Below are 26,579 nucleotides of genomic sequence, written 5' to 3' on the forward strand. Positions count from 1 at the left end.
CTCACCTGTGGCTGCTGGTGCTGGCCCAGGGGAGAGGAAAGCACCAGTCCTACTCCAGGAGTTGCACAGGGGCTGGGCTCAGCCCAGAGTGTCAGAGGCAACAAATGGACAGGCTCTCCCTCCCTGCCCAGCCCTAGTGGTAAACACCGAGGAGTTGGGTTCAGTAGTAGACAGGTTCCCCCTTCCTTTCTGCTCCCCCCAGGTAGTCCCAACATGCTGGAAGGGGGAAGGGAGAGGGAAGGGAGGGGGACCCCCCCGCACTGCCACTGCTTTCCTGACTGAGCCCAGTACACTTGCTCCTGTCCCTGTCCAAGGGCTGCTTCTCTTGCTCCTGAGACAGCACTAGCAGCCACAGGTAAGAAGGGAGCTAGGAAAGAGATCTGGTGGGAGATAGAGGTGAGCCCCAGGCAGGGGAAGGGAGGGGAGACATGGGTGCAGGGGGTGAGCCATGAGAGGTGGAGCCACTGGAGGTGGAGCCACAAGAGGTGGAGTCACTGGAGAGCTGGTGTGCAGCTCCTAGCCATGGCCCTGCTTGATATCCCTGTAGCAGCAAGTCCAAGCAATGCATGTCAGAGAGGCTATTAACCCTTAACGTGTGACTACTTGCACAATGTGCTAACTTTAATGCCACCTAGCTTTAGCATATCCCAGTCCTAATGTGTAACACCACCCTTAAAAAGTTTTCTAAGCAGTTGCACAGTAATGCTTACTATGATCTAAATGAAACACATTCTAAACACTGGAGTTTTTGATAATGCTGGTGTGTTGTGGGAGCTGGGAATGACAGTCTGTTGTTGGTCCTAGTTCCCTCCCCACCACACCAGAGCTGGTTCAAGACTTCACCTCACAAGTGTCTACAGCTCACCAGTCTTGAACCAGCTCTGGTGCAGTGAGGAGGGGCTGGGACCAGCAAATAACTGTTTGTCATTCCTAGCCCCCCATTGCACTGAAGTCTCCTGATCATATAACCTCTGTGAAGCAATTGTACATTACCTCAACATATGTTAAATAATATGATCTGCTGATACTCCTCACCAGAAAAAGTACTAACTTTGCTATGCTACAATAGCACTTAGCATGTGTTTTACTGATTCAGTGTTCAGATGCAAGTGTTTTACATGCAGTTAACATGTCCTAAGTGTAATGTGTGACAAGGCCCTGAATTCACTGTTTCTCAGCCTGGGGGTGGTGTCATGTGATGCAAAAAAAAAAGGGTAAAGATGTCTATTTGATCAGCATTTATGCTGCCACAATTTTTTTTAAGATGGCAAAAATGAGAAACCAGATACCGTCTGTTTCCACCCTCAGGGTCAAAGTTAGGGTGATTTAGCTTCCTACTATTGCTGCAGGATCATGGAAACTAACACTAAGATCATAAGAACTTCTGCACACTCCTAAGCAGCTGCCCAACTCTCCCTCAAAGTGGCTAAAATGTGTTTGTCTATATCCTTTGGGTATTGATACAAATTAATTACTGTGTCATTATGGCCATGTTCAGACAAACGCAGACATACAATATGTGGTACCACAGACCCATCTGCAGTGTCACACACTGCACACGCTGATGTTCCCTACACTGCTACCTTGCAGTGAAGGGGGTGGGCGTCCTGGGCCCAGGAGATCCTGGAGTAAAAAAAACCCGCACTGAAAAGAAGTGGGGCAATTCACATGGCAGCAGCGCCCCAAATCAGAGCCTAGCTGGTCAGAGCCATGCTCCAGCTGCATGCCAGGCTTCCTGCTACGGCTGCAGCCCTGGGAGGCCCCCAGGTAAGGCTACTGGAACCAGCACAGTTCCTGGTCCCAGCTTCCCCTACCCCACATGAGGTTACCTGCCACCCCCCTTGCCCCCCCTTGCTGCTCAAAGTGTGCTGCTACTGGTCCCCAGGGAAACAAGCATCCATGCTCATCTGGATGTGCCATATATGCACAAATAATAAGGTCTACCTGGAAGGAAAGAGTATTTTAAGTGAATTTGAAAATATATTTACTTACTGTGACCAAAGCCTCCATTTTTTCTCATTATATCAATAAAAGCACCAAGGATTCTGCAGAGATTCATTACAAGTCCCATCTGCTGAACAGGAAATGGCTGCATTTTCTTGTGTCTATCTAAAAAGTTTAGGCCTTTTTCCATGCTTATTTCAAATAAACTTTCAAGGACCTTTACACCACTTTGTGGAATGATTCTGGAGATCTTCAATAGCCAAGTCTTAACGTATGGTTCCCATCCCAGATTAGTTGGATCCTATTAATTACATAAAATGAGCTATATATATATTTCATCATAAACTCTCAGAAGAGTGTGTGTTCTGTTCAAACTGTATAGTTTGATCCTGCTCTAAATAAAGTAGATTTTTTTTGTGCCGCTGTCTTCAAAGGGATCATAGTTTCATAGTTGGTAGGGTCAGAAGGGACCTGAGCAGATCATCAAGTCCGACCCCCTGCCATGGCAGGAAAAGTACTGGGATCAAACGACCCTGGCCAGATGTTCATCCAGCCTCCTTTTAAAGACCCCCAGGGTAGGAGCCAGCACCACTTTTTTTGGAAGTTGGTTCCAGGTCCTAACCGCCCTGACAGTGAAATAGCACTTCCTAATGTCTAGCCTGAAACTACCCTCTGCTAGCTTGTGTCCATTGTTTCTTGTAACTCCTGGGATTGCTCGGGTGAACAGGGACTCTCTCAATGCCTGCTGGCCCCCCTTGACTAGTTTGTAGATCAGATGGAACACAAACATGTATTTGGACACCTGAATATAAAGGTCACTGTATTCCTATCAGTATCACAGGATAATGAGTTCTTAATTCAACCATCAGCCTATGTGATAGGTGGATTCAAATATTTGCAATCCATGTCTTTGGGTATAGAGGTAACTCTTATACAAGGGTATTTGGCAATCCAATGCTGCATGTGTTTTGCTGCTTGTCTATATTATTATAAATAAATTATACATTATAATTCATAGCTAAAACAATAATCTATGATTGTTTTTCTTTAAAAAGCCTTACCACAAAAACCATTGCACATCTACTGACAGTAGCAGGGCTAGCCTGAGAGAGACTATCCACTTCAAATATCATTCTGATCCTTGATGGCAAGTTAATTCTTTCACTGTTAGCAAGACAGAGCATTCTAGTGTCATCTAGAACAGTATTTAAGTTTTCTATCCAAATTGTGTCTACTGGGCCATCCAAAATTATCCACTGCCAGTCATTATTAGTTTCACCTGAAAATAAGCATTAGACATTTGTTTCACAATTTGACTGTCATAAATGCAACAAAATTATATATATATATATATATATATATATATATATATAAATAAAAGCCTTAGTCTGTCTGTCTGCCTGTAACACTTTATTTGCACTCTGACTGGTTGCCTTGGCATCCAATCACAATGCTGACTGAAACAACTGATCAGAGTGCTCTGAGAACGTTCCGGACAGGAGGTGGCAGTGGTGGCATGCCGTCATGATGGCAGGGACAGAGGGGACAGAGCTGGGGGGCAACGCCAACACTGCTGGCCTCACCCCCTCTCCCTCCCAGCCCTGCTCCTTGGAAGTGGTGGCAATAGAGCTGGGTGGCAGCACTCTGGCCCCGCCTACTCCCCCTGCCATTTCTGACAGGCAATTGGCTAGTAAAAATTAAACTTTGAAATGTATACAAGTTCACCAGACAAAGTTCTTTGGGTGAATGTGATATCTTTTTTTATAACAGCTAAATAGTTGGAAAAATTGTTCTTTGCAAGCTTTTGGGTATAAAAAACCCTTCTTTAGGCATAGAGAGAGTTGGTTGGTGTTTTGTGCGCTCTCCTAGATAGAATAGAAGCCAATATGCAAAATGCAGGTCTGTAAAAATGTAAATGCATGGCAGTGAAGATCAGAGGCAATGGGAGACAATAGGTGTGAGTCAGGTAGGTGGGGTAGGGGAAAAGGGGGGGATGTTGAACTGGTGATAGAATACAGCTGGTAAAATGCAGACAGATGGGTTACCTATCAGATATCAGGCAGGTTATAATGTGCCTTATATCTAATGTCTATATTTAGTCCATGGTTTTTTGTATCCGGTAGATTTATGAAGTGAAGTTAGTAGGCTTATCTTTGAAAGGTGTTTCAAAGATGAGCCCCCCAAATTCCCTTTAAGGACTAGAACTGAGAGACTAGAGAGGGTGGTTGTCTTGTGAGGTGTACCCACAGGAAATTGGGTATTTTTGTCTTTGATAGATTTCCAGTGTGTCTTTATTCTGGTATGCAGTTGTTATTTAGTTTCTCCTACATATTTTCCATCAGGACATTAGGCACTGGATGAGATATTACATTTCTGGTAGTGCAGGATCACCAAGCATTCTCATTATCTGCATTTACAACTGTTCCCATCTATTCACTACCAATTCCTTTTACACCTTGTTTTTGTCTTCTTTGTCAAGTACATAGAGACTGCCAAAATTAGTGGAGGAAGGAACTGTGATTTTTATGTTTATAGAGAACCAAGCACTTTCCTGGGAGCCATAATTTATTAGTAATAACTACAAACTTCTTAGCCATTCATCTCTTTAATAAACACGAAAAGTAGTGGGAAGCTGTACTTTTACAATGCTGTTTATAGTTGCCTGTCATGTTCGAGGGATGGCGACACTCATCATAATGGAAAGGTGCCAAATTTAAGTGCCTCAGTGAAAAGTTTCAATTCACTTGACAACAGTCTCTTAAAAAGCAAACAAAACCTTTAACAAGTGCCTAATATCACTATTAAGAGCCATCATCCTTACTCTGGGTTTTCTGCCTGACAAGAGTCAGAATTTGTCAGCTGGTACGAAGGTAATACATATAGCAGCACAATCCTCATAAAGGGGTAGGAAGTAATCATTTTGGCAAGTTTATCATATAGATGGATCTTCAAAGGTTTTAAAGCAGCACTACTTTAGATTCAAGGAAGAAAGGAACTGGATGTCATGAAAGCAGAGAGAAATCAGGTTGCATGATTAACAGCTGAGGCAAAAGGATGAGAAGACCTACTATGTGCACTGAAGGAAGATGATTAGCAGTCTGTGTCCACCACAAAGAGGAGGACAGGAGGAATTCCACCATGGTAGAGGTTTCCAATTGATACCAGATCCTAAGCATGGAAACTGTGAAGATACCTCTATGTATACTGAGAGTCAACTACAATGGACATATATATGTGGACATGTGTAAGAGGGCATGGACTTCCAGGAAGGTGGAAGCTGGAAGCTTGTAACTTCTGGCAGCAAGAAGTCAACATCCCCATGTGCAGTGGTTTGCCTGGAGAACAGATATAGAGCACTAGTAACAGAGGAGGAGGAGTGCATTCTATTGGTGGAAGAGGCCAGGCCAGGAATCCCCAAGGTGGGGAGGATGGAGACCACTGCCAAGAAGAGGAAAAGATGGGTGGTGATGGTGGTTGGAGACTCCCTTCTGTGTGGGATGGAGGAATCCATCTGCAAGCCTGACCTGTTGTCCCAGGAGGTTTGCTGCTTGCCTGGAGCCCAGATCTGTGATGTCATGGAAGGATTACTGAGAGTCGTCCAACCTCCTGACTACTACCCTATGCTGCTTATCCATGTGGGCACCAATGATACTGTTAGGGGTGACCCTGAGTAGACCAAGAGTGACTACACAGCTCTTGGTACAAGGATGAACAGGACGGGGTCACAGGTGGTGTTCTTTTCAATCCTTCCAGTCAAGAGAAAGGGCCCTGGCAGGAGTAGATGCATCCTGCAGATCAATCCATGGCTGCACAAGTTGTGTTGCCACCAGGGATTCAGCTTCTTTGACCATAGGATGTTGTTCCAAGAAGAAGGCTTGTTAGGAAGAGATGGGATCCACCTGAAAAAGAGGGAAGAGCAGACAGGCTTGCTAACGCAGTGAAGAGGGCTTTAAACTAGGTTCACCAGGGGATGGAGAACAAAGCCTTGAGGTAGGTGGGGAAGTTGGGGACCTGGAGGAAACAGAAGCAGGAGGGGACAGCTGAGGAGGCCTCATTCTTCCTGAGAAAATAGGGCAATCAGCTAATCACCTCAGGTGTCTGTACACAAATGCAAGGAGCCTGAGGAACAAGCAGGAAGCCTTGGAAGTCCTTGCACAGTCAAGGAACTGTGATGTGATTGGAGTAGCAGAGACTTGGTGGGATAGCTTGCATGACTGGAGCACTGTCATGGATAGGTACAAACTGTTCAGGAAGGACAGGCAGGGGAGAAGAGGAGGAGGAGTTTCACTTTATATACAAGAGCCATATGATTGCTTAGAGCTCCAGTATGAAAATGGAGATGAACATGTTGAAAGTCCCTGGGTTAAAGTTAGAGGGGAGAGCAACAAGGGTGATGTTATGGTGGATGTCTGTTATAGGCCATCAGACCAGAAGGATAAGGTACGTGAGGATGAGGCTTTCTTTAGACAATTAGCAGAAGTTTCCAGATTAGAGGCCCTGGTTTTCATGGGGGACTTCAATCACCCTGACACCTGCTGCGAGGGCAATGCAAGCAGGAAGCAGTGCACAGGAATCCAGGAAGTTTTTGGAGAGTGCTGGAGACAAATTCCTAGTGCAAGTGTTGGAGAGACCAACTAGGAGCCATGCTCTTCTTGACCTACTGCTCACAAAACAGGAAAGAATTGGTGGGGGATGTAGAAGTGGATGGCAAGTTGGGCAGCAGTGACCATGAGATGACTGAGTTCAGGATCCTGACAAAAGGAAGAAAGGAGAGCAGCAGAGTATGGACCCCGGCTTTCAGAAAAGCAGACTTCGACTCCCTCAGGGAATGGATGGACAAGATCCCCTGGAAGGACAATCTAAGGGGGGAAGAAATCCAGAAGAGTTGGCTGTGTTTTGAATAAACCATCCCAATGTGCAGGTAAATGTGGCAAGTGACCAGCTTGGCTTAGCAGAGAACTCTTCAGTGAGCTTAAACCAAAAAGGAAGCTTACAAGTGGAAGCTTGGACAAACAACTCGGGAGTATAAGAGTTCTCCTTTTCAGCATCCACTCTTCGCCACTGTGAGACACAGGATGCTGGGCAAGATGGACCTATGGTCTGACTCAGTAAATGACAATTCTTATGTCCTTATGAAATAAGATTTGACAGCTACTTATATGTGTTTATGTAAAAGAAAAGATACCCATATACAAGCCTTCAACTGTGGAGGATATAAGGAAGACAATTATCTTTGTTAGAAAAATCAGTTATTTAATACCACTTTAATGCAAACATCTGGAAACTGAGGACTCCTTTGTTCTTTCTTTTATTTTATTCTTTTTGCCAAAAAAAAGAGAGGAAATTTCTCATTTTATCAGCTTCTGATATCATTTACCACTAAAGGCAAAATTTCTTCCGATGAGGCTCACAAATGTTTTCCAACAGTATTCCTAAAGACATCTGTGATGCCTAGCATGCCAGCTGGTATAGGATTTTAACTTCTTGCCTGCAGCAGCTCTGAAGCCACAAAGCTCCGGTATTTTAGATGGAAGAGGTTGAAGAGGGTGCAACTAATACATATATTCCATGAGCATGTGATCTGTCTTTAGAGTGCTAGGACTGTCTATTTATGCCACAATCATCCAAGAGAATTCTGTGGATAGAGTCATAGCACTCAGTATTAACTAGTTTAGGAGCTACATGAGGAGACAGCATTAACCAAAGAGCCACAGCAATATTTACACCCCAAGATTTGCTGTAGGAAAGGTATACAATTATTTTTAAATGCATGCACTAGGTAATATTTTCTGTAAAGAGACATGGTTGGAGAGACACTTGTGGCTTAGAAGCCACAGTCTGGGCGCATCTACACAAGACGCGTTAATGAGCATTAGCTTAATTTAATACACATTACGGGCACACATCTACACATGTGCACCCTTAATGCATATTAAAAATGGTGAAATTAGGCTAATTGCGCCTAAGTTTGGTACCTGCAAATGCATGCATCAAGTTTAGGCGTGATTAGTTAAAGTGCATTAGTGCATGTGTCAACATGACCCAGCACTAACATTAGTGTTGGGTCTGCCCAGCCACTAGAGTACGGGTGGGCAATTATTTTGGGTGGAGGGCCACTTATCGAGTTTTGGCAAGCTGTCAAGGGCCCCATGGGTAGCCCTGCCCCTTGACAGGTGCCCCGCCTCCTGGTCACCATCTTGGGACCAGAAGTTCCACCCTCTAACCCCTGCCCTTTGCCACCAGAAGTCCTTGCCCTTGACCCCAGAAGTACTCCTTTCAGCCAGGGGTTTTGCCATCTCAGAACCAGAAAAATATCAAATTATATTCTAAAAAGTGACCATCTATAACATTCATTAATTTGATTTAAAAAAATATTTTGTACCGATTTACATGCGTTTGTGTAGTAAACACAGAGGTGACTGCACAATAGCATAAAATTAAGTCTTATTCTTGTATATCATGGGGGGTGGGTATAGGTTTGTGGGAGTTGTGGGTGTGTGGGTATGTGGGGTGTGGGTGGGTATGGGGGAAGGATTGCTGGGGTTTGTGTATGGCAGTGTGAGGGGAGGAGTAGGTGCATGTGTATGGAGGGGTGTGTGTGTGTGTGACTCACCCTATGAACACACATACACACTCTGCCCCTGTGCCTGCACACGCACACACACACACACACACACTCTGCCCCTGTGACTGTGTGCGCGCACACGCGCACACACACACACACACACACACACGCACGCACGCACATGCACTCGCACTCCCCCCTACCAGCCTGGTCCCATACTCTGTGGCTGGGGGATGCAGCCAGAAGCCACAGCCACGTGGAGCAGGGTGAAGGCAGGAAAGCAGGGAACTGGCTGGGGGTGGGTGGGGCTGGGCTGCTCAAGCCTGCTGAGTGCTCCTTCAGGGTCCTACTGCCCCTGGCTCCAGCCAGCTTTGACAGGGAGGCGGGGCAAATAAATATTAATTTACTAAATGTTTTAGGGGCTCCGCGGACCGGATATAATGTCCTGGTGGGCTGGATCTGGTCTGTGGACCATATTTTGCCTGTCCCTGCACTAGGGGCACGTGGCAGGGCTGCAGGGACTTGGCACTAACTTTAGTGCCAAGTCCCTGCGTGAGTAGACACCTGCCAAAAATTGTGCAATGAGCATTAGCTTAATGTGCATTAAATTTAGTTGTGCTTAAATGCACATGTAGGAGTGCCCTCTGAGTATTACAGGGTCACAGAAAAATAATGGGAAACAATTTCTCAGGAATTGGGGAAGCAACAAATTAGCTTCAAAGATGTTTCTAAAGCTCTAGTGACAACTTTTTTCATGACAGCATCAGTTTGATTGTTTTATAGATCGTGTCATAGAGACTTTTACAGACAGTATAATAGTGCTTAGAAAGTCCAGGCACAGGTTCATCTAATCTGTCATTTGGATTAATTTTTGGTACCTGACAATGCTCAGATGGAATGTCATAGTCCTTTCGCAGAATGCCAATAGGGCTTGTAAATATTTTTCTACGGTGGCTGGTCAGTCATTCTGGAGAAATTGTAATTTAGATAATATCACCAGAGTATTATTTTGTTTGTACAATTCATAGGCAACGTGTAGGGAGGGTACAGGGGGGCACGTACTCCCCCTGAGATTGGCCGCCACCGAAGCCACTGCCAGCTTCTGCAGGTGGTTGCCACCCCCCCCCCCCCCAGCCACCAGTGGCTGTGGGTGGTCCCCGCTCACTGCTGCCTACAGTGCAGACAGCGGTTGTGGGAGGTCCCCATTTGCCGCCCACCGCTTGCCACCCACTCCCTGCTGCCAACTGCTGTGGCTGCCTGTGGGTGGTCCCCGTTTGACTCGCCCTCACCACCGTCACTGTGGTCACCTGCAGGCGGTCACTGCTCACTGCCGCCACGCCCCTGCCGCTGACACAGCCACCTGTGGGTGGTCGCCATGCCCCCCACAGCCTCCAGAGGCATGCGTTGTTCATGTCTGTATTACAGTAGCATTTATAACTCAGACCATTACTACGCAAATCAAGAAGTAGTTATCCCTGCCATAAAGAGCTTTTAGATTCGTTTGGTGCCAAAAATGTAATTTTTTCAAAAAAATACTAATTCCTGTACCTGGTGGATTTCAGGCTGGATGCCAAAAACTTTCAGATGCTAATGAAGAATCCATGCTGCGCTTCTCTTCTGATGTCTAGGCCATTACTGTAGATACTTCCAGATTGGATGAAGGTGTTCCTGCTTCAAAGGGGCTAGTGTTTTCTGTTTTGGAGATTCCCTTACTATCTACAAACTCAAATGGATGCTAGGGCACTAGGGCAAAGAGGAGAACTGCAATTTTTCCTATTTCTCTTTTCTCTAACTTTTAACATTAATTGTCTTGAGAGGCAGAAGTTTCTTTGCTGTCCTGGAAATTATTTTAATTGCCAGAAAAATGATTTGATTACTTGGCCTTGTTTCTCATGCTGCAAGCATAAGCCAAACTCTAATGTAAGGCAGGAGAAGATTTATCTTGAGAATACCAGGATTGCTTCCCACATGGTATTTCATGCCTTCTTCTGAAGTAAATGGTACTATATTGTTGTTACTGTTGTAAATGGGACACTTGATTTGATGGACCACTAATCCAATCCCATAAGACCACTCTTTTTTTGTGGGGGGGAGGGGAAGGGTTGCATGAATAAGAGATGCCATTGAAATAGCTAGTACTGGATACAACCTGGTTGAAGTCCCTGATCACACATCTGCCATAGATTTGCAGATGGCATTACAGGGAGCATAGTTAAACATTCGTATAAAAAATTGGACTACTGATTCATATCTACACTCACTGCAACATCAGGAATCCTTTGATTAGCGTTTCCTCAGGTAGACTGTTAGAATGATTGACTTTTTAAATGCTTTTGCAGGATCACCCCCAAATTCAGGCGACTGAAGATGAGGACACCTACATGCTGTAACTGTTTCATGCGCCTGCTCTTATTGTGCTTTCACTGTGAGATAAATAACAATGGATTTTCCCTCATTTAAACAGGTTTAAATTATGGTCCAGTTCCAGGCTGTGAGGAGTCCCATGGTCCACATACAGCCTAGAGGGCCAAGTGACTGACACCCCTGCTCTGCCCTTTTCATTGGCAAACACAAACACTTGTGATGAAGACATTTGGCTTTCCTGGGGAGAACCCTATATTTTCTACCTGCCTGCTTGTCCATAGGAAGGCAGGATGTCAGGATGTGCCAGACCATATATCAGCTCTTGGAATTTTCCAGGATCTTCAAAAAGATGGAGATGGGGCACCCTCAGAGGGAAATGAAGATTCAAAAGATTCCATAAACCTTCCCCTTCCCGTTTGTAATGGAGACTAAACAGGTCTAAAGAAGAAGGGCCAAGTGCTGAGGAATACTCAGAGGAGATCTGCCTCTGGCATGGGACATGCACTAAGCCAGTGGTGACCATGCCATTGCCAAAACTGGTTCCAGACTATAGGTACTGCCAAGGCAAACAGGCTCTAGCCAAAGGCTCCTCGTATGGGACAAACCCAGTATTCCGAATGTGCATATGGTCAATTATTTGTAGAAAAACTCTTTAAAAAATTCTGTCTATTGTAGTACCCACCAAAATTTTAGATTCATCAGCGCAGAGTGTCAGCACCACTAGACAGCTTAATGAAAAAGGGTCTAAGGTAATATTCACTGCAAATAAGTCCATCAAAATTGGGCCAGTAAGTGATCCCTATGTTTTAAATTGGAATATTTAGGAAAACTGGCCAAGTGAATGATGGTTACAGGTCCATAGTACCATAGAATCATAGAAAATGAGGGTTGGAAGGGACCTCAGGAGGTCATCTAGTCCAACCTGCTGCTCAAAGCAGAGCCATCGCCAACTAGATCATCCCACCCAAGACTTTGTCTAGCCAGGCCTTAAAAACCACTAAGAAGGGAGGTTCCACAACCTCTCTGTTCAGGTAGTTGAAGGCTGCTGCTAAATCCCCCCTTAGTCTTCTCTTCTCCAGATTAAATAAGCCCAGTTCTCTCAGACTCTCCTCAGAAGTCATGCCCTCCACTAGACTCTCTCCAACTTGTCCACATCCTTTCTGTAGTGAGGGACCCAAAACTGGACACAGTACGCCAGATGTGGACTCACCAGCGCTGAAGAGGGGAATATTCACTTCCCTAGATCTGCTGGCAACACTCCTACTACTAATGCAGCCCAATATGCCATTACCCTTCTTTGCAACAAGGGCACACTGTTGGCTCATATTCATCTTATTGTCTACTATAACTCTCAGGTCCTTCTCTGTAGAGCTGCTTTTTAGTCAATCAATCCCCAGGCTGTACTGGTACATGGGATTGTTCCATTCTAAGTGGAGGACTTTGCACTTGTCCTTATTGAATCTCATGAGATTTCTTTTGGCCTAATCCTTCAATTTGTCGAGGTCTCTCTGAATCCAAGCCCTACCCTCCAGTACATCTACTACTCCCCCCAGCTTGGTGTCATCTGTAAACTTGCTGATGGTGCACTCCATCCCATCTTCCAAGTCACTGATGAAAATATTGAACAAAACCAGCCCCAGGACCAACCCCTGGGGCACTCCACTTGATACCAGCTGCCAAAAGATTACTACCCTCTAAGCCCAATGATCCAGTCAGTTTTCTATCCACCTTACAGTTCCTTCATCCAACCCATACTTCTGTAGCTTACTTATGAGTTTATCATAGGTTCCTCCTCTTCCTCAGTTCTAGCTCATCATTGTGGAGACAGACAGAGAAGAAACAGAAATTGAGTGAAAAGAGTTCCTTTTGTTAAATAATGTTTACCATGGTGATTGTACCTGAAAGCTTGTGAAGAACTTTTTTCCAACTACTCAGTTGGTCTAATAAAAGATATCATATCTAATCAAAGGACCTTGCCTATCATTTGTTCAATATTTGTATATTCAGAGTACTTACAGTCATTATAAGGAAATGTTGTTGCTTGTTTGCTTCTTACTGCCACTGAAGAATTGGTTTGTTCCAAGGTGTTCAACTAAAATAAGCAGAAATAGTAATATTTACTGTACAAATTATACTTATACCACATATACAATTAAGACCCCATTCTAGCAAAGCAGTACAGTGCCAGGGAGGCACAAAGGTGGCTCACAATCTCTTAGACCCCACTCTCCCTGTAATGGGTGAAATCTCAGTCATGAAATGTAAGCATTAAACTTAGCAGTTTGGAGGTATGCAAGAAGAACTATTTGTGAGACCCACATCTAAAAGGAATCCATTTGTTTTTGGAGATCCCTGACATTGAAGAATAGTTCAAAATTAAACATGTGACTAGAAACTATAGCCCCAAGGATGAAATCTTGATCAAAGATAAAGCGTTAATTGAGTTCATTAACAGCAACATTTGATCAGAACAGTATTAACTGACATTCTGCTAGCTCTTCTTCTTAAAGGAAGTGAGTATAGAAAAGGATAACTGTGAGGAAAGGAGTGAGTGGGGGAGTGAGCTCCAAGGATAGCTTTCGGCATAACTCAGAGGTTGTCAACCAGGAGTACGCATACCCCCAGGGGGACTTGAGAAGGCCCCAGCGGGTATGCGCAGCTGGGTGAGGATGGAGCACCACCACGCACCATCCTGTGCTGCAACGCAGGCACCGCCCACCTGGCCATATGTGGGGGAAGCTCACATGTGATGGCCACGTGCTCCCCCCAACTCCATGTCCAGACACCAGGGGTACACTGCTCCGTATCCAGAAGCCAGGGTACACTGATCTAAAAAGGTTGAAAACCTCTGGCATAACTCAAAGTCCTGCAGCTGGCTCAGATTACAAGTCATGTTAGACTCTAATGTAATTCTTCCTATTAAAATAACTTTTGAACTTACAGTATAACAGTCCTGAATCTCTGAGATGGCATCAGTATTTGCCTCCTTTTTTTTTGGTTTTTTGATGGAATGTTTTGCAAATGTTCGAACTGCTGATGCCAACAGACCATCAGACCACTCCATGGTGCTAGGATCAGTCTGTCCAAAGAGCTCTCCAAGACTGACACACTTAGGGTTTATAACAAAGGTTTCTACTTTTCCCTTCTTTGTTGAGTTCTGAAGTAAAGAAAAAAATTAATTGCAGAATTTATGTCCTAGTATTATTTTAAGTCTAATTCAATCACAAGGCCTTTAGTCCTGAGACTGAAAGAGCACTAGGCACAGACTTTGCAAGCCTGACTTCCTAAGTTGTTTTGTGACATAAATAAAACAAACTACTGGCAAAGACTGGTACTAACTTGACACTTACCTGCTTTGCAAAACCACCATAAAATTCGGGGGGAGAGAGGGAAGCAAGGTTGGACCTGAACCAGGGTGGGGTTCAACCTAAACTGGGGGTGAAGGAAGGTTTGGAGCAGGGTTGGACCTGAATGAGGGGGCAGGGTCCGACCCAAACTGGGGATGGGGGAGGGGTGGAGCGGAGTCGGACCTGAAGCGGGGGAGGGGGGTGGAGCGGGGTCAGACCCGAAGTGGCTGGGGTGTCAGACCCAAACCAGGGAGGAATGGAGTGGGGTCGGACCCAAAGCAGGGGGAGGGGGGAAATGAGGTGGGGTTGGACCCGAAGAACAAGGGGGGAGGGGGGTGGAGAGGGGTCATACCTGAAGTAGGGGGGGAGCAGGTTCTGACCTGAAGTGGGGGGCAGGGGGGAGCAGGTTTGGACCCAAAGTGGTGGGGGGGATGAGGAGGGGGAGCATGGGGCTGGACCTGGGGCTCCATCCCTCCTTCCCCCATCATTCTTAATGGACAATTTGCTAGTAAATAAATAAATGTCTTGACTGACAAATTTGTTTGTAGGTAAAATAAATTCTAAAATGAACTACAATAGATGCATGTTAGCATTACAAGGAAATTAAAACCAGCAATTTAAAATTAAGGATTAAGCAAACACTTTAAAATCTTACCTGCAAAACTGGATCAGTATTAGACTTTTTTTCCAAATGTACAGTAGGTAAAAGTACCAAAGCTGTCTCTAAAATTGTTCTAACAGTAGTTTTCCCTCCACCTGTAGGGCCTACTAACATCACACCAACTCGAGTCTGAAAACATATAGGCAAAATCAACTTATTATAGGTAGTATTTCAGGCTTATCATTCCCAGAATGTTAGATTTAATTAGAAAAAATACTTGTAATATTTGTAGTATGTGCAGATATGAATTTGTTCTTTTTTCTGAGAAATAAGTTTCTACCACAGCATGATTCATTTGTGTAGTTCTCAACTGACTTATGGCTGTTTTGGGGGTTTTGCCATATATCTTCAAAAATATTTAAAAAACTACTATATGAGACTTGTCAAAAACCCCAACAATTCAATTTTGTGCAAAACTTTTTTATTCTTTTTCCCCCCAACACTTGGAAGAAAATCAAACTACTTCAAAGACCTGGATCTCCCAGGCCTGCCTCAAACTGCTGTGCCATTGAGTCAATCCCTCTTTTTGACTCAATGACCATTTCATGATTTACACAAAATGCAATGCCAACAGAAGACCAGGTGACATTACTGTTCTTTGTGATGCATTTCTTCATGCCAGTGCTTTGACTTAGACAAAGCAAGAACCTGAATCTGAGTTATTTACATTTAAAATAAATATCCTAATGGGATATTTGTGTATAAGTAGGTAAGTGGCTCTCTCTCACACACAATAACTTTTGCTGAAATCACTATAGCCCTGTGGGGAAAATGGTTTTGACAAAACAGAATTTTTCAATATAAACAAATATAAAAAAAAGTTTCAATGTTAAAAAAATTTCCACCATACTTACCAGAATTTGATTGTAAAACTGTATAACTTTCTCTATTTGAGATAGCCAAGGCTGCAAGCACAGCTGTTGTGTTGCAGCAGCTATTGCTTTCTAAGGTAAGAAAAAGTATGCTATTAGCTAAGCAGTAGTACTTAAAATAATTATATGAATTGCTTTAAAGTAAATTTTCCTGAACATTTTGTTTTCTTTTGTATACAAAAAATAGGCAGTGGCATAAATAGAAAAACAAAGCAAAACAGATGGTTTCCACAATATCTAGGGCTAATATCATATTTTCTCACATAAAGCATGCACCTTTCTCCAAAACCCAAATGCTGGAAATTTCAGTGTGCATTATAATTGAGAACTATGGTAAAAACAATTTGTCTCATTTAAGAGCACAAGTGAAAGTAAAATCTGCATGCAACTCACAGGGAGCAGAACAATGAGCAGGCTTCAGTCCCTAGCTGCTACTATTTATTTACTTACAGCAATGAAATTTATTTTTTCTTTATTCTGTCTTCAAAAACAAGATGTATATTATATTCCAAGGTGTATTGTATGCAAAAAACAAAGAAAAAAGAAAGAAAAAAAAAGGTATTTCTGAAAAAACACATTTGTAATAAATGGTCAGGTCTCTTAACAGCCTGTGAGTTTCTGACATTCTAGAATTCAATAAATAATATTTCAAACTGATGAATATTTTTTATAATTAACTGCTTAATTGCAAATGTAACAGGGTTCTTCACTATAACATGCATCTTATTTCATACTTGATACTGAAGGTCTTCATTTAAAAGTTCCCTGCATTTTCTATGGACAAAGACATTTCAGAAGTCCATACCTGAATGACAAGACTACATCTTTAACTCCTAAGTTCATTCTTTACTCTCCTACAAATAATGGATTTGAGAAATCACTCCTTTAATTTATAGTATAGTTCCACTGCCTAAATGGCATTAATCTTAATTTATATCTGTATAAGATGATCTACAAACATTTCTACATATGCAAGAAGATGGCTTTCAGAATGCATTTTGAGAAGGGTTAGTAAAATGTAAGCATGAGATTCTACGCCCTGGGTTGCTGACACTGATGCCTTGGTTTGAGGTTAGAAACAATCTACTGTATTGGGTCAAATGGAGAAAAGTAGAGGGGGAGGAAGAAGCACAGTTACTAGTCCCAAAGTGTTACTGAAGGGCCCTGTTGAGGATGGCTCATGAGCTCCCCAAAGGAAGGCATTTAGTGCATGAAAAGACAGAGACCTGTTGTTGGGGCAATTTTATTGGCCAGGGATTCACCATAAAGTGGGGAACTATTGCAGGTCCTGTCCTATGTCAGCTGTTAGCCACAGGCAAGCCTCCTATAGCTTTGCTAGTCCCACTGCACTTGGTGGAAACACAATTTGAAAGGGTTGTGATGGACCTTGTGGGACTGCTTCTGAAAAGCAGCACAGGATACCAATTTATACTACTTATAGGGTGCATCTACATGAGACACTATATCACTGTAGCAATGAGCTACGTTGCTGTAGTTTGTTACTACAGCAACGTAGCATTGGTGGGCATGAACCGCGAAGCCAATGCTACTGTGCAGTAGCAACAAGCTACTATGCACTGCAGAAGCTCATTGCTATTGTGTACTAGCATGGGAAAAAACCTGTGCAGCATCAGGACTGCACAGTAATGCCAGTTATTGGACAGTCATTTAGTTCTTACCTAAGTAAGTACCTAATGACTGTGAAGTCTGGCACACATGTAGATGAATCCCTAATGGACTAAGCAATGTAGTATTCCAAGGCCATGCCCATGTGGACATTCTCAGTCCCAAAGGTGGCAGAGAAGCTGGAAAGTTCTTTCCTGGGTGGGGTTTCCAAGGGAGATATTGATGGACCAGGGAAGTAACTTCATATCCGGTGTAATGAGGGGCATGTGCAAGACCCTCAAAATTTAAAAATTGCAGACCTCCATATACCACCCACAGACCAATGGAGTATGCTTAAAGAATATGCTGAGAAAGTTCATAGCAGATGAGCCTCAGAAGTGGGACCAGTGCTACAGTCCTTATAAAGTAAGTTGTCAAGAGGGGCTGGTAGATTATGAGGTCCACCAACTAGACAGGTGGAAACCCAAGCAGATTTATCATATTAATCTGCTGAAGCTGTGGAAAGATAGAGTGGCTGAATATCCCGACAAGCTAGAATTAGGTCTCCCAGAAGAAGAACTGGGGAGCCAGCAGGTGGTGGAATTGAGAGCTCAGCTAACTGACTGGCAATGAACACAGGTGGGACAGATGATGAAGGAATTCCAGGATGTGTTTTGAGAGGATCCAGAAGAGGCTAAAGAGGCAATACATCACATTGAGACTCCACTAGGAAAGGTAGTTTGGGATGCCTGGAAACAAAATACCACAGAAGCTACACAAGCAGGAGAAAGCTAAAATTAAACAGATGTTGGATAAAGGAGTGATTATAGAGTCCCAGAGCCAGTGGAGGAGCCCAATTGTGGTGGTGCTAAAAACCAATGGGGGTATTCAACTATGCATTAATTTTCAGAAGATAACTCAGCTAAATTTGATGCATATCCCATGCCAAGCATAAATGAGATACTAGAGAAAATTGGACAAACCAGCTACATATTCACCCTTGACTTCACAAAGGGCTACTGGCAGATACTGCTGGCAAACGGGGACTAGAAAAAGACAGCTTTTGGGAGACCATGGGGTTGGTCATACAAGTTTAAACAGATGCCTTTCAAGCGCCATGGAGCAGCAGCCGCATTTCAGAGACTTATAAATAAATTATTGGCACCATACCAGAAACATGCAGCAACGTATATAAACTATGTGATTTTTTCAGTTAGTTGGGGATATCATCTGCAAGCACTCTTAGCCATACTTCAGGAACTGAGAAAAGCTGGGCTGATGGCAAATCCAAAGAAGTGAATCCTAGGGAAAGAGGAGACCCAACACCTTGTATTCCAAGGGGGCCATGACCAGATATGCCCACTTATGGGCAAAGTGGTGGCCTTGTGGACCTAACCACAACCTTCAATGAAAAAGCAACTTCAAGCTTTCAAGGGATTATCAAACTATTACAGAAGCTGATCAGACCTTCCAGGAGGCCAGGGAACCCTTATGCCATTCCCTGGTGTTGCAAACATCTGATTTTGATTGGCAGTTTATTGTATAGACGAATACATCAAACATGGCACTGGGGTGATGTTACCTCAAAGAAGAGAGGGAACTGAATATCCTATAAGTAGGAAACTACATTCACAAGAAAAAAACATTCCACCATCAAGAAATAATATCTTGCCATTAAGGGGGTTGTAGAGATGTTCTGGTATTATCTGTTAAGCTGGCAGTTCACCATAATTACAAAAATTACTCCTTCACACTTGCTACAGTGAAAGGAAAACAGACAACATGAGGCTCATGAGGTGGTCCTTTAGTTTACAACCCTATTGTTTTTTAATGGAGTACCACCCTGGGACATAAAATGTGAATGCTGACTTCTTCTTATGAAAACATGAAGAAAAGAAGATGCAGAAGACAATGCACCCCCTGGACAAGGAAAAAGGTAAGGGGTTTGTGTTAAAGGGAACTCTTGCCATGTTACTGAGGGAAGACAAGACGGCCAGCAGGACTGGCAAGGCCCCTATAAGAGCAGGGTCTTTGTGGCACAGAGGGTGCATCTACACGTGTGCCAGACTGCACAGTAACTGGTGTTACTATGCAGTCCTGGTGCCGCACATTTTTTCCCCCACATTACTGTGCAGTAGCATTGGCATCACAGTTTGTGCTGCTGATGCTATGTCACCATAGCAACAAGCTATGGCAATGTAGCTCATCACTATGGTGATGTAGCATCTTGTGTAGACACACCCAGAGACAAGGGAACTCCAGGAAGGAAAGGCAGCTGGCAGGGCTGAGTCTAATGAGCAATCCCTGTGCTCAGATCAGATAATAGGTCAGGCTGACTGGAAGGGGAGAGGCTCAGGAGAATACATAGTCTTGCCCTCAGGCTGGAGAGACATTCTAGCCCTGGCTGGGGAGAAGGCAGGACTCCCAAGACCACGGTGGTGACCAGAAGCAATAAAGAAGCCCTGGTGGGTAAGGACAGACCGGGTTTTTTTTCTTTCTCTGGTTTTCCTACCGCAGGACTGAGAAAGGAAAAGGATTTGAGTTTGTTAGTTTTGGTGCTCAGTGTTTAGAGGGGTGGGATTTTATTTTGAAGTAGTTGCTGGCATTTCAGGTTCAGTTTGATGGGAGGACTGGGAATGGCTGTGAAGGGAAGTGGAAGTTGCACTGCAGGCATCTTAAAGTACCCTGCAAGATTGGCTCTTGTAGGCAAGAGGGCCAAAGAGAGGGAGAAAGGAAGAAAGAGAGGGAATTTAACCCCCCAAGGCTGAACAGGAGGGGCACCAAGCCCCAAATGTGGGGCTTAATTCCCAGCCATGCCACTGCTGCCAAGAAGCCAAGGCTGGAACCAGTGGGATAGGCCTGAGGGTAGCAGCTAGTAGGCCTGTACAAAGCAGCTAGTATTCGCTTTGGATTCGGCCAATTCAGGGAACAGTGATTTGATTTGGGGATACAAATCACTGTCCTGAATCGATCCGTCCGAATCTGATTTGGAGATTCGGCTGCCGCTGAATCAGCTGAATCTCCAAATTGAAAAGGCCCCATTCCCTGCCCACTCTCCCAGCCCCGTAAATGGCTGCCCCACCTGGCCCCAGCATTCCAGCACTTAAAAATAAATAAAAGCACCGCATTCACTGGCTCCTGCCAGGCGGGGGGGGGGGGGGTGATCCCTGCTGCCCCCCACTGTCCTGCACTGCATGGGGGGGCTCTGCCACGAGCCCTGATGGCCACTGCAGCAGCTGGTGAGTGCAGGGCTGGGGGAACAGGCAGGGGTGAGACCTGGTGGGGGTCCCCCCCCATGGTCCCCTTCATCTCCCCCAGCCCCCCAGCCCCCGCACTCCCTACCTACTGGCACAGAGCCCGTGTCCAGCTCCCTGTGGTGGCAAACGAGGACTGCCCAAATCTCCAAATCTTTTCCAAATTGATTTGGAGGCTTTGAATCAATTCAGACCTTTTTATTGGTCTCCCGATTTGATTTGGATTCAAAGATTTGGCTGCTGAATCAGGCTGAACCTCCTCCGAATAGAATCAGCAACCAAAGTTTGCCCAGCCCTAGCAGCTAGGGCAAGTAGGCCCTGACCAAGAGGGTTGAGGTCTAGACAAGTACAGGAGGATGGAGTCAAGAGACCCAAAACAAACCCCAATCTCATGCTCAGGACATCTCCCATATAACTGGTTGTTCCAACAAGGTGTGGCAGGTGAGACCCAGGGCACTAGTTTGGAAGAGCTGGAGTGGGGACAGGCTAGCCAGCCTCTGGGTGTTACTACCACCCAGTAGAGTGGAAATGCTATACCACTAAGGACATAAAAAACTTTATAGCACTGTGACAAGCTCAAGTCCCAGGAGTGGCTGTGATGCCCCCTGGTGGCCACTTGACCACTGTCCCCACTCCAGCTTCATGGGATACCCTTTCTACCTTACCTGCCATGCCTTGTGACTAGGAATAATGGGTGTAAACTAGTTAAGAGTGGATTTAGGTTAGATATTAGGAAGCCATTTTTCACAGTAAGCGTGGCCAGGATCTGGAATGGGCTTCCAAGAGAGGTGGTGCTATCATTTAGCTTGGACGTCTTCAAGAAGAGGCTAGTCACCTGGCTGGGGTCATCTGACCTCAGTCCTCTTTTCTGCCAGGGGCTGGGGGTTGGACATAATGATCCATTGTGGTCCCTTCCGACTCTACAATCTATGAATCTATGTTATTTGTTAGGTTTTGGGATGCTATCTCCAGTGCCGCAGAGTGAGCTCAGTCTTGCCCCTTAGACTCTATGCTGGGGCCCTACTGGTCCCATGCATCTCACAGCATCTGTTGCCTTATGGACTATTTGTGGCCTCTTTCTGCACCTGCAGCCACATCCATGCCTCACAGAAGTGTGGTGGTCCACTGCAAAGACTCAGATGAGTTAGTTGGCCTATGCTTAGCATCACAAAGAAAAACATGATGTGGTTAGTATCACAAAGAAAACCACGTTATTTCTCCAACTATTGGGGAATTCTCCTCCATTAACTCACTCAATTACTTTGATTTATTGCATGCCATGTTTCTTCCTTAGAAAAAAGTCTGAGAACTTTTAAACTATTAAAAGTTTATAAAAATTTCTTTCTTTACCAAGTAAAATGTGACATTAAAACTATCAATCACAGTCCTAAAGAAGTCCTATCTATTTCATTACCTCTAGTCTGCTAGTATTTGTATTTGGAACCACAATTTCTGGAAACAGATCAGCCATAATATTCTCAAACAGTGGGACATCTTCTGTGAGAAACTTGGGTAAATTGGTTTCTTTCAGAGCACTGATTATAACGAGAGCTTCTTCTTCTGCATGAAGACCTGTTTGATTATTTCTAAAAAATCAGAAAAAGAATGTCAAAGCATTACAACTTGCATACAGTTCTGTTGTACAGCCTGGGAGAATGTCATGCTCCTCATTTTCTGGTTTACTTACAGTTTACTGTGCATCAGAGTTTTTGCAGATACTTCAGAAATAAATCACATTTTTGCACTGAAATGACTTTTAGAAGACAAGCTGATATATATCAATAAAGCAGAACATACAATAAAAGGAAAATGAGATGAAATATTTCCTTCTGGTCCCAATCCTGGTCTCAAAGATGTTAATAGCTAAAATCCAATTTATTTAATCAGGAACAGAATTAAAACAGCAAATTATTTTCAAACACATCATAAAGAGGAACAATGCAGTGTTGGGGGTGTACCCCAACATAACTGGAGAATGAATACCTGCTGTTATCAAATACATGTCCTGTATAGTCGTCTCTCAAAAAAATTAGGAAAAACCCTGTACCAGGGATGACAACATGGCAATAGAGCTGACAGCACACTGGCACTGATTCTGAATGTGTTTGGCAACCACAAAAAACAGTTCTGGCAAGGCTCTATAAATGTGTAGTTACGCTGTTCCCTACAGCATATGAAAAGCTTTCAGAGACTATGATGAGATGATAATGCCTTTGTCAAATACATTAATTCCAAATATTCTGACCACTGTTGAGTTTCTGAAGAACTTTGGGATTATGTTTGATGGTGACTCTATGGCCTAGTAAGGAGAATGAAAGGATTCTATTCCATTTCATCTGCCTTCCTTTTCTTTTTGTAATGGCATTCCAGTACCAATGTATAAGATATATTTGAATCCATGCTAAACATTTCTTTCAAACACCCTGGCAAACAACATGGAAAGCAGATTGATGACAAAGAGCATCCAAGATTTTGACAACTGACTGACTGGTTTTCTTGTGTTTTCTTGCTCAGCGTCAGTAATTGCTATAGCCTTTTGCCATAACTTCAATCACATGCTGGGCAGTCATCTAAATTGACCTTTCTGAAGATCACTGATGTTCTGTCTAATTACTGGATCCATAATTTCTACCCTGGTTTGCTTTGTTGCACTTTCATGGCAAGAACCATCCTATGAACACAAGTCCTCAAGTCTTTGCAGGATATGGTGATACAAACATAGTCCAGTCTTCCTCACTTTCTTTGCCTGGAGCCTGCTAAATTAAGTCCTTCACGGTCTCATTTCATTTTCTGTCATGGAGTATCTGACCACTTGACTACCACACCATCTTAATTTCCTTGGTGGAGAGCATAGTAACTTTCCTTAGGGCTGATCAATCTTCTATTCTGCACATTAGGATGGTGTGAATTGCTGACATGTACACTTTATTTTTAAATTTTATTGACATTTGCATCAAGCAGCTGTGGCGCATTGTTGTGGATCACTGAGGAGGATGCTGTCATCAGCAACCATTGATCTAAGGTATTTAAAATTCCTTCAGTCTCTTAAACTTGATTCATGTGATATTCTTTATATGGATCAGTGTCCCTCAGTTCTCATGGCCTCACCACATCCCAAGGTGTTTTGCTTTGTCTGTTCTCAGAAATGGACTCAACGTTCATTTTTTATGCAGAGCAGTGTTTACTACAAATTTTCTATTATAGCTCTATTTAGCTTTGATAATGGGTTTGTCTCATGTACCTTGAATAAGGCATATACTTCTGATGACACAACTCACCATTGCAAAACCCACCAAATTTAAACTTTGTTGGTTTAAACCTCCAACAGTGTCTTAACTTTGCAACCTTTAATTTGGGATCCTGACTGCATGGAATATCTATCCTTAAGAACTCACATAACTCCAATCTTCTTGTACTTATCTTTCCTACATTCCACTCACTAGCTTCTTCAGCTGTAGTCGTGGAAAATCTCAAAGTGCCCTTTCCAAGTTGTAACAGTCAAGCTATTGTATGTCACTTATAAGGAATGCCCTAACCTTCTGAGATACACTACTACAGACACCAGTTTATAGGAGCATATCACTTATAGCAGCGTTACAAGTCAGCTGTACAGGCATAGCACTCTTGGTCTGAAATGAGAGTTTTTGTTCTCCTAGTTAAATGTTTTCCAAGGCTAAATAGTCCCATTCTGAGGTTTAGAAAGTAACTCAGGCTTACCCTTGCACAGGCAGAGATAGTCAGTGAACTTAATAAGGATTTTTTCATCTTTAGATTCTGATATTGAGCCATATGTTCACTCTGCTACAGCACAGGATACTTACACTAAAGTTCATTTTCATTTAGCACAACTCCTTTTTGGCCCTTGCAGCATGACTCAGAGGCTGAGATATTTGATGCTGTGTGCTGAAATAATGACTTAACTAAACATATTCAGTAACAACATCATAATCCCAGAGTGTTTATATTTCCTCTTTCCATTGCAATTAATTGGTTAGGGCAGTAGTTTTCAACCTATGGCCCACAGACCCCTGAGGGTCTGCAGACTGTGTTTAGGGCATCCATAAAAGATGACTATGATCAATCAACAGTATGTGAATACCCATACTTACAATTCAAAGGGGCCTGCACTTCCATTCAACATTTCCAAAGGGATTCACAAATGAAAAAGGTTGATGTATTTGTGTGTTTGTATGTATGCTGGGGACAAGGCTACATTGTGCGATGCTGCTAAGATTCCAGGTAATGTACACCCATGGAACAGCTCTGGATCTCGTCTACAACAGGCTCAATAGTTGTGTACATTAGGCCCGTGTGAAGTGGCAAGTATTCAATTCGGATTCAGATTCGGCAAATTTGGAGGGACGGTCATTTGATTTGGTGATGTGAATCACCGTCCCAATTCGATTTGGCTGAATTGGATCCAAAGATCTGGCCATAAACTAAACAGGCAGCAGTCCTCAACAGGGGCAATGCCCTCTCACCACTTACCCAGATGGGGCAGAGAAGCATGGGATGGTGTCGCTGCACTGCCTCAGACAAGCAGCGTGCAGTGGCGGAAGTTGCTCCAGCCTTCCCATGCCTCCCGCACGAGCTGCGGCTTCGCCCTTCCGTGCCCTGGCTGGGTGAGCAGTGGCAGGGCATGGGGGTGGGCACATGCACCCAGATCGGGGAGGAGCCAGCAGCAGGGGCTATGGGGAATTTTAGGGTGGCTGCAGCCCCCCCATAACCCTCACTCCACTGTGCTCTGTGGGGTAGGTGGATCCAGGGCTGTACTCTGGGCTGCTGCTGGGGCTAGCTGCCTGGAGCACAGCCCTGGCTCCACCCGCCTTGCGGAGCCTAGCCTGGCAGCAGGCAGCTGGGATTAGCCTTCCGGAGCGCAGCCCAGCCCAGTCTGCCCTGCGCAGATCCAGGGGCACACACCCGCTCCCATGCCCTCCTGGACTGGTAACAATGAAAAGGGCAAATGCCCACTCCCATGCCCACCAGCCGCAGTGTGCGGTGATGGGAGCCCCCCTCCCCAACTCCTGTGCCCCACCACCCGGGCTGGACATCTTGTCCCAGCCCCAGCCCCAACCCCTACCTCGCTGTGGGGGTGTTGATCTTCCCGCCCCCCATGGCCCTTCCCTTCCCCCTCCACCCATCACAACAGACCTACCAGCTGGAGGCAGCTGTGTTCAGTGCTGTCGAGGATTGCTACCTGTATAGTCTATGCCCGAATCTCTGAATCGGCACTGAATCTCTCCAAATCGATTTGGAGGCTTACAATTTGATTTGGAGCTTTTAATGGGTCTCCCAATTCAATTCATATTCAGAAATTTGGCTACTGAATCAGGCCAAATCTCTTCTGAATCAAATCGGCTACTGAAGCTTCACACAGCCCTAGTGTACATTATGCTGGGGACTATGGAGCAGCCATAGAAAGGTTAAGATTAAACAGCCACTTTTGACCCTTCTCTTCCTCGGCTGTGAATTGTGTGTTGTATTTCTAATGAATGCAGTAAAGATTCTCATGCAGTGGTTGAATATAGTGAGATTTTTAACATTTTTGTGAGAAAAGTTCAAAGGCAACTTTAATAATTTTCACATTCCTCTACAGTCTATCAGCTCCCTGGAAGCTTGAAATTAAAAAGGTATAACCCCCTCCAAAATTCTACATTGCAGGTTTGTTGATCTATAAGTCTGCTATGTATTTGCTCATGTGTGTTGAACAGATGGCACCGATTTATTTTCAACTGAAGTAAGGCAGCAAAACATTTTTTTCAGAAAGAAATCTGTGAAGTCTATGTCTTTAAGTAAAAATAGTGTGTCAAATTGTTACATTTACGTACCAGATTAAACATTCTTTTAAAGTATAAGTGTAAATTAGCATCACTGAATTTCAGGTTGGACATATTTATAATACAAAATTTAAAAAAAGACAATGGGCTAAAATAATTGTTTAAATATAGAACATTAATTACAGCAGTC

General features: G+C 44.0%; 1 protein-coding gene across 1 annotated transcript in view; it reads right to left on the minus strand.

Moving 5' to 3' along the window:
• DNAH14 (dynein axonemal heavy chain 14) overlaps positions 1-26,579 on the minus strand; it is a 277,358-nt gene that overhangs the window by 171,930 nt on the left and 78,849 nt on the right. The window contains exons 19-25 of the mRNA XM_019483009.2: positions 22,027-22,198; positions 15,736-15,825; positions 14,876-15,010; positions 13,815-14,030; positions 12,890-12,965; positions 3,006-3,223; positions 1,993-2,245 (exon numbers count right to left, since the gene is read on the minus strand). Of these exons, the coding sequence (XP_019338554.2) occupies positions 1,993-2,245; positions 3,006-3,223; positions 12,890-12,965; positions 13,815-14,030; positions 14,876-15,010; positions 15,736-15,825; positions 22,027-22,198 (1,160 nt within the window). The remainder of the gene's footprint in view (positions 1-1,992; positions 2,246-3,005; positions 3,224-12,889; positions 12,966-13,814; positions 14,031-14,875; positions 15,011-15,735; positions 15,826-22,026; positions 22,199-26,579) is intronic.

This window comes from Alligator mississippiensis, chromosome 1, assembly GCF_030867095.1.
Source record: "Alligator mississippiensis isolate rAllMis1 chromosome 1, rAllMis1, whole genome shotgun sequence".
NCBI lineage: Eukaryota > Metazoa > Chordata > Crocodylia > Alligatoridae > Alligator > Alligator mississippiensis.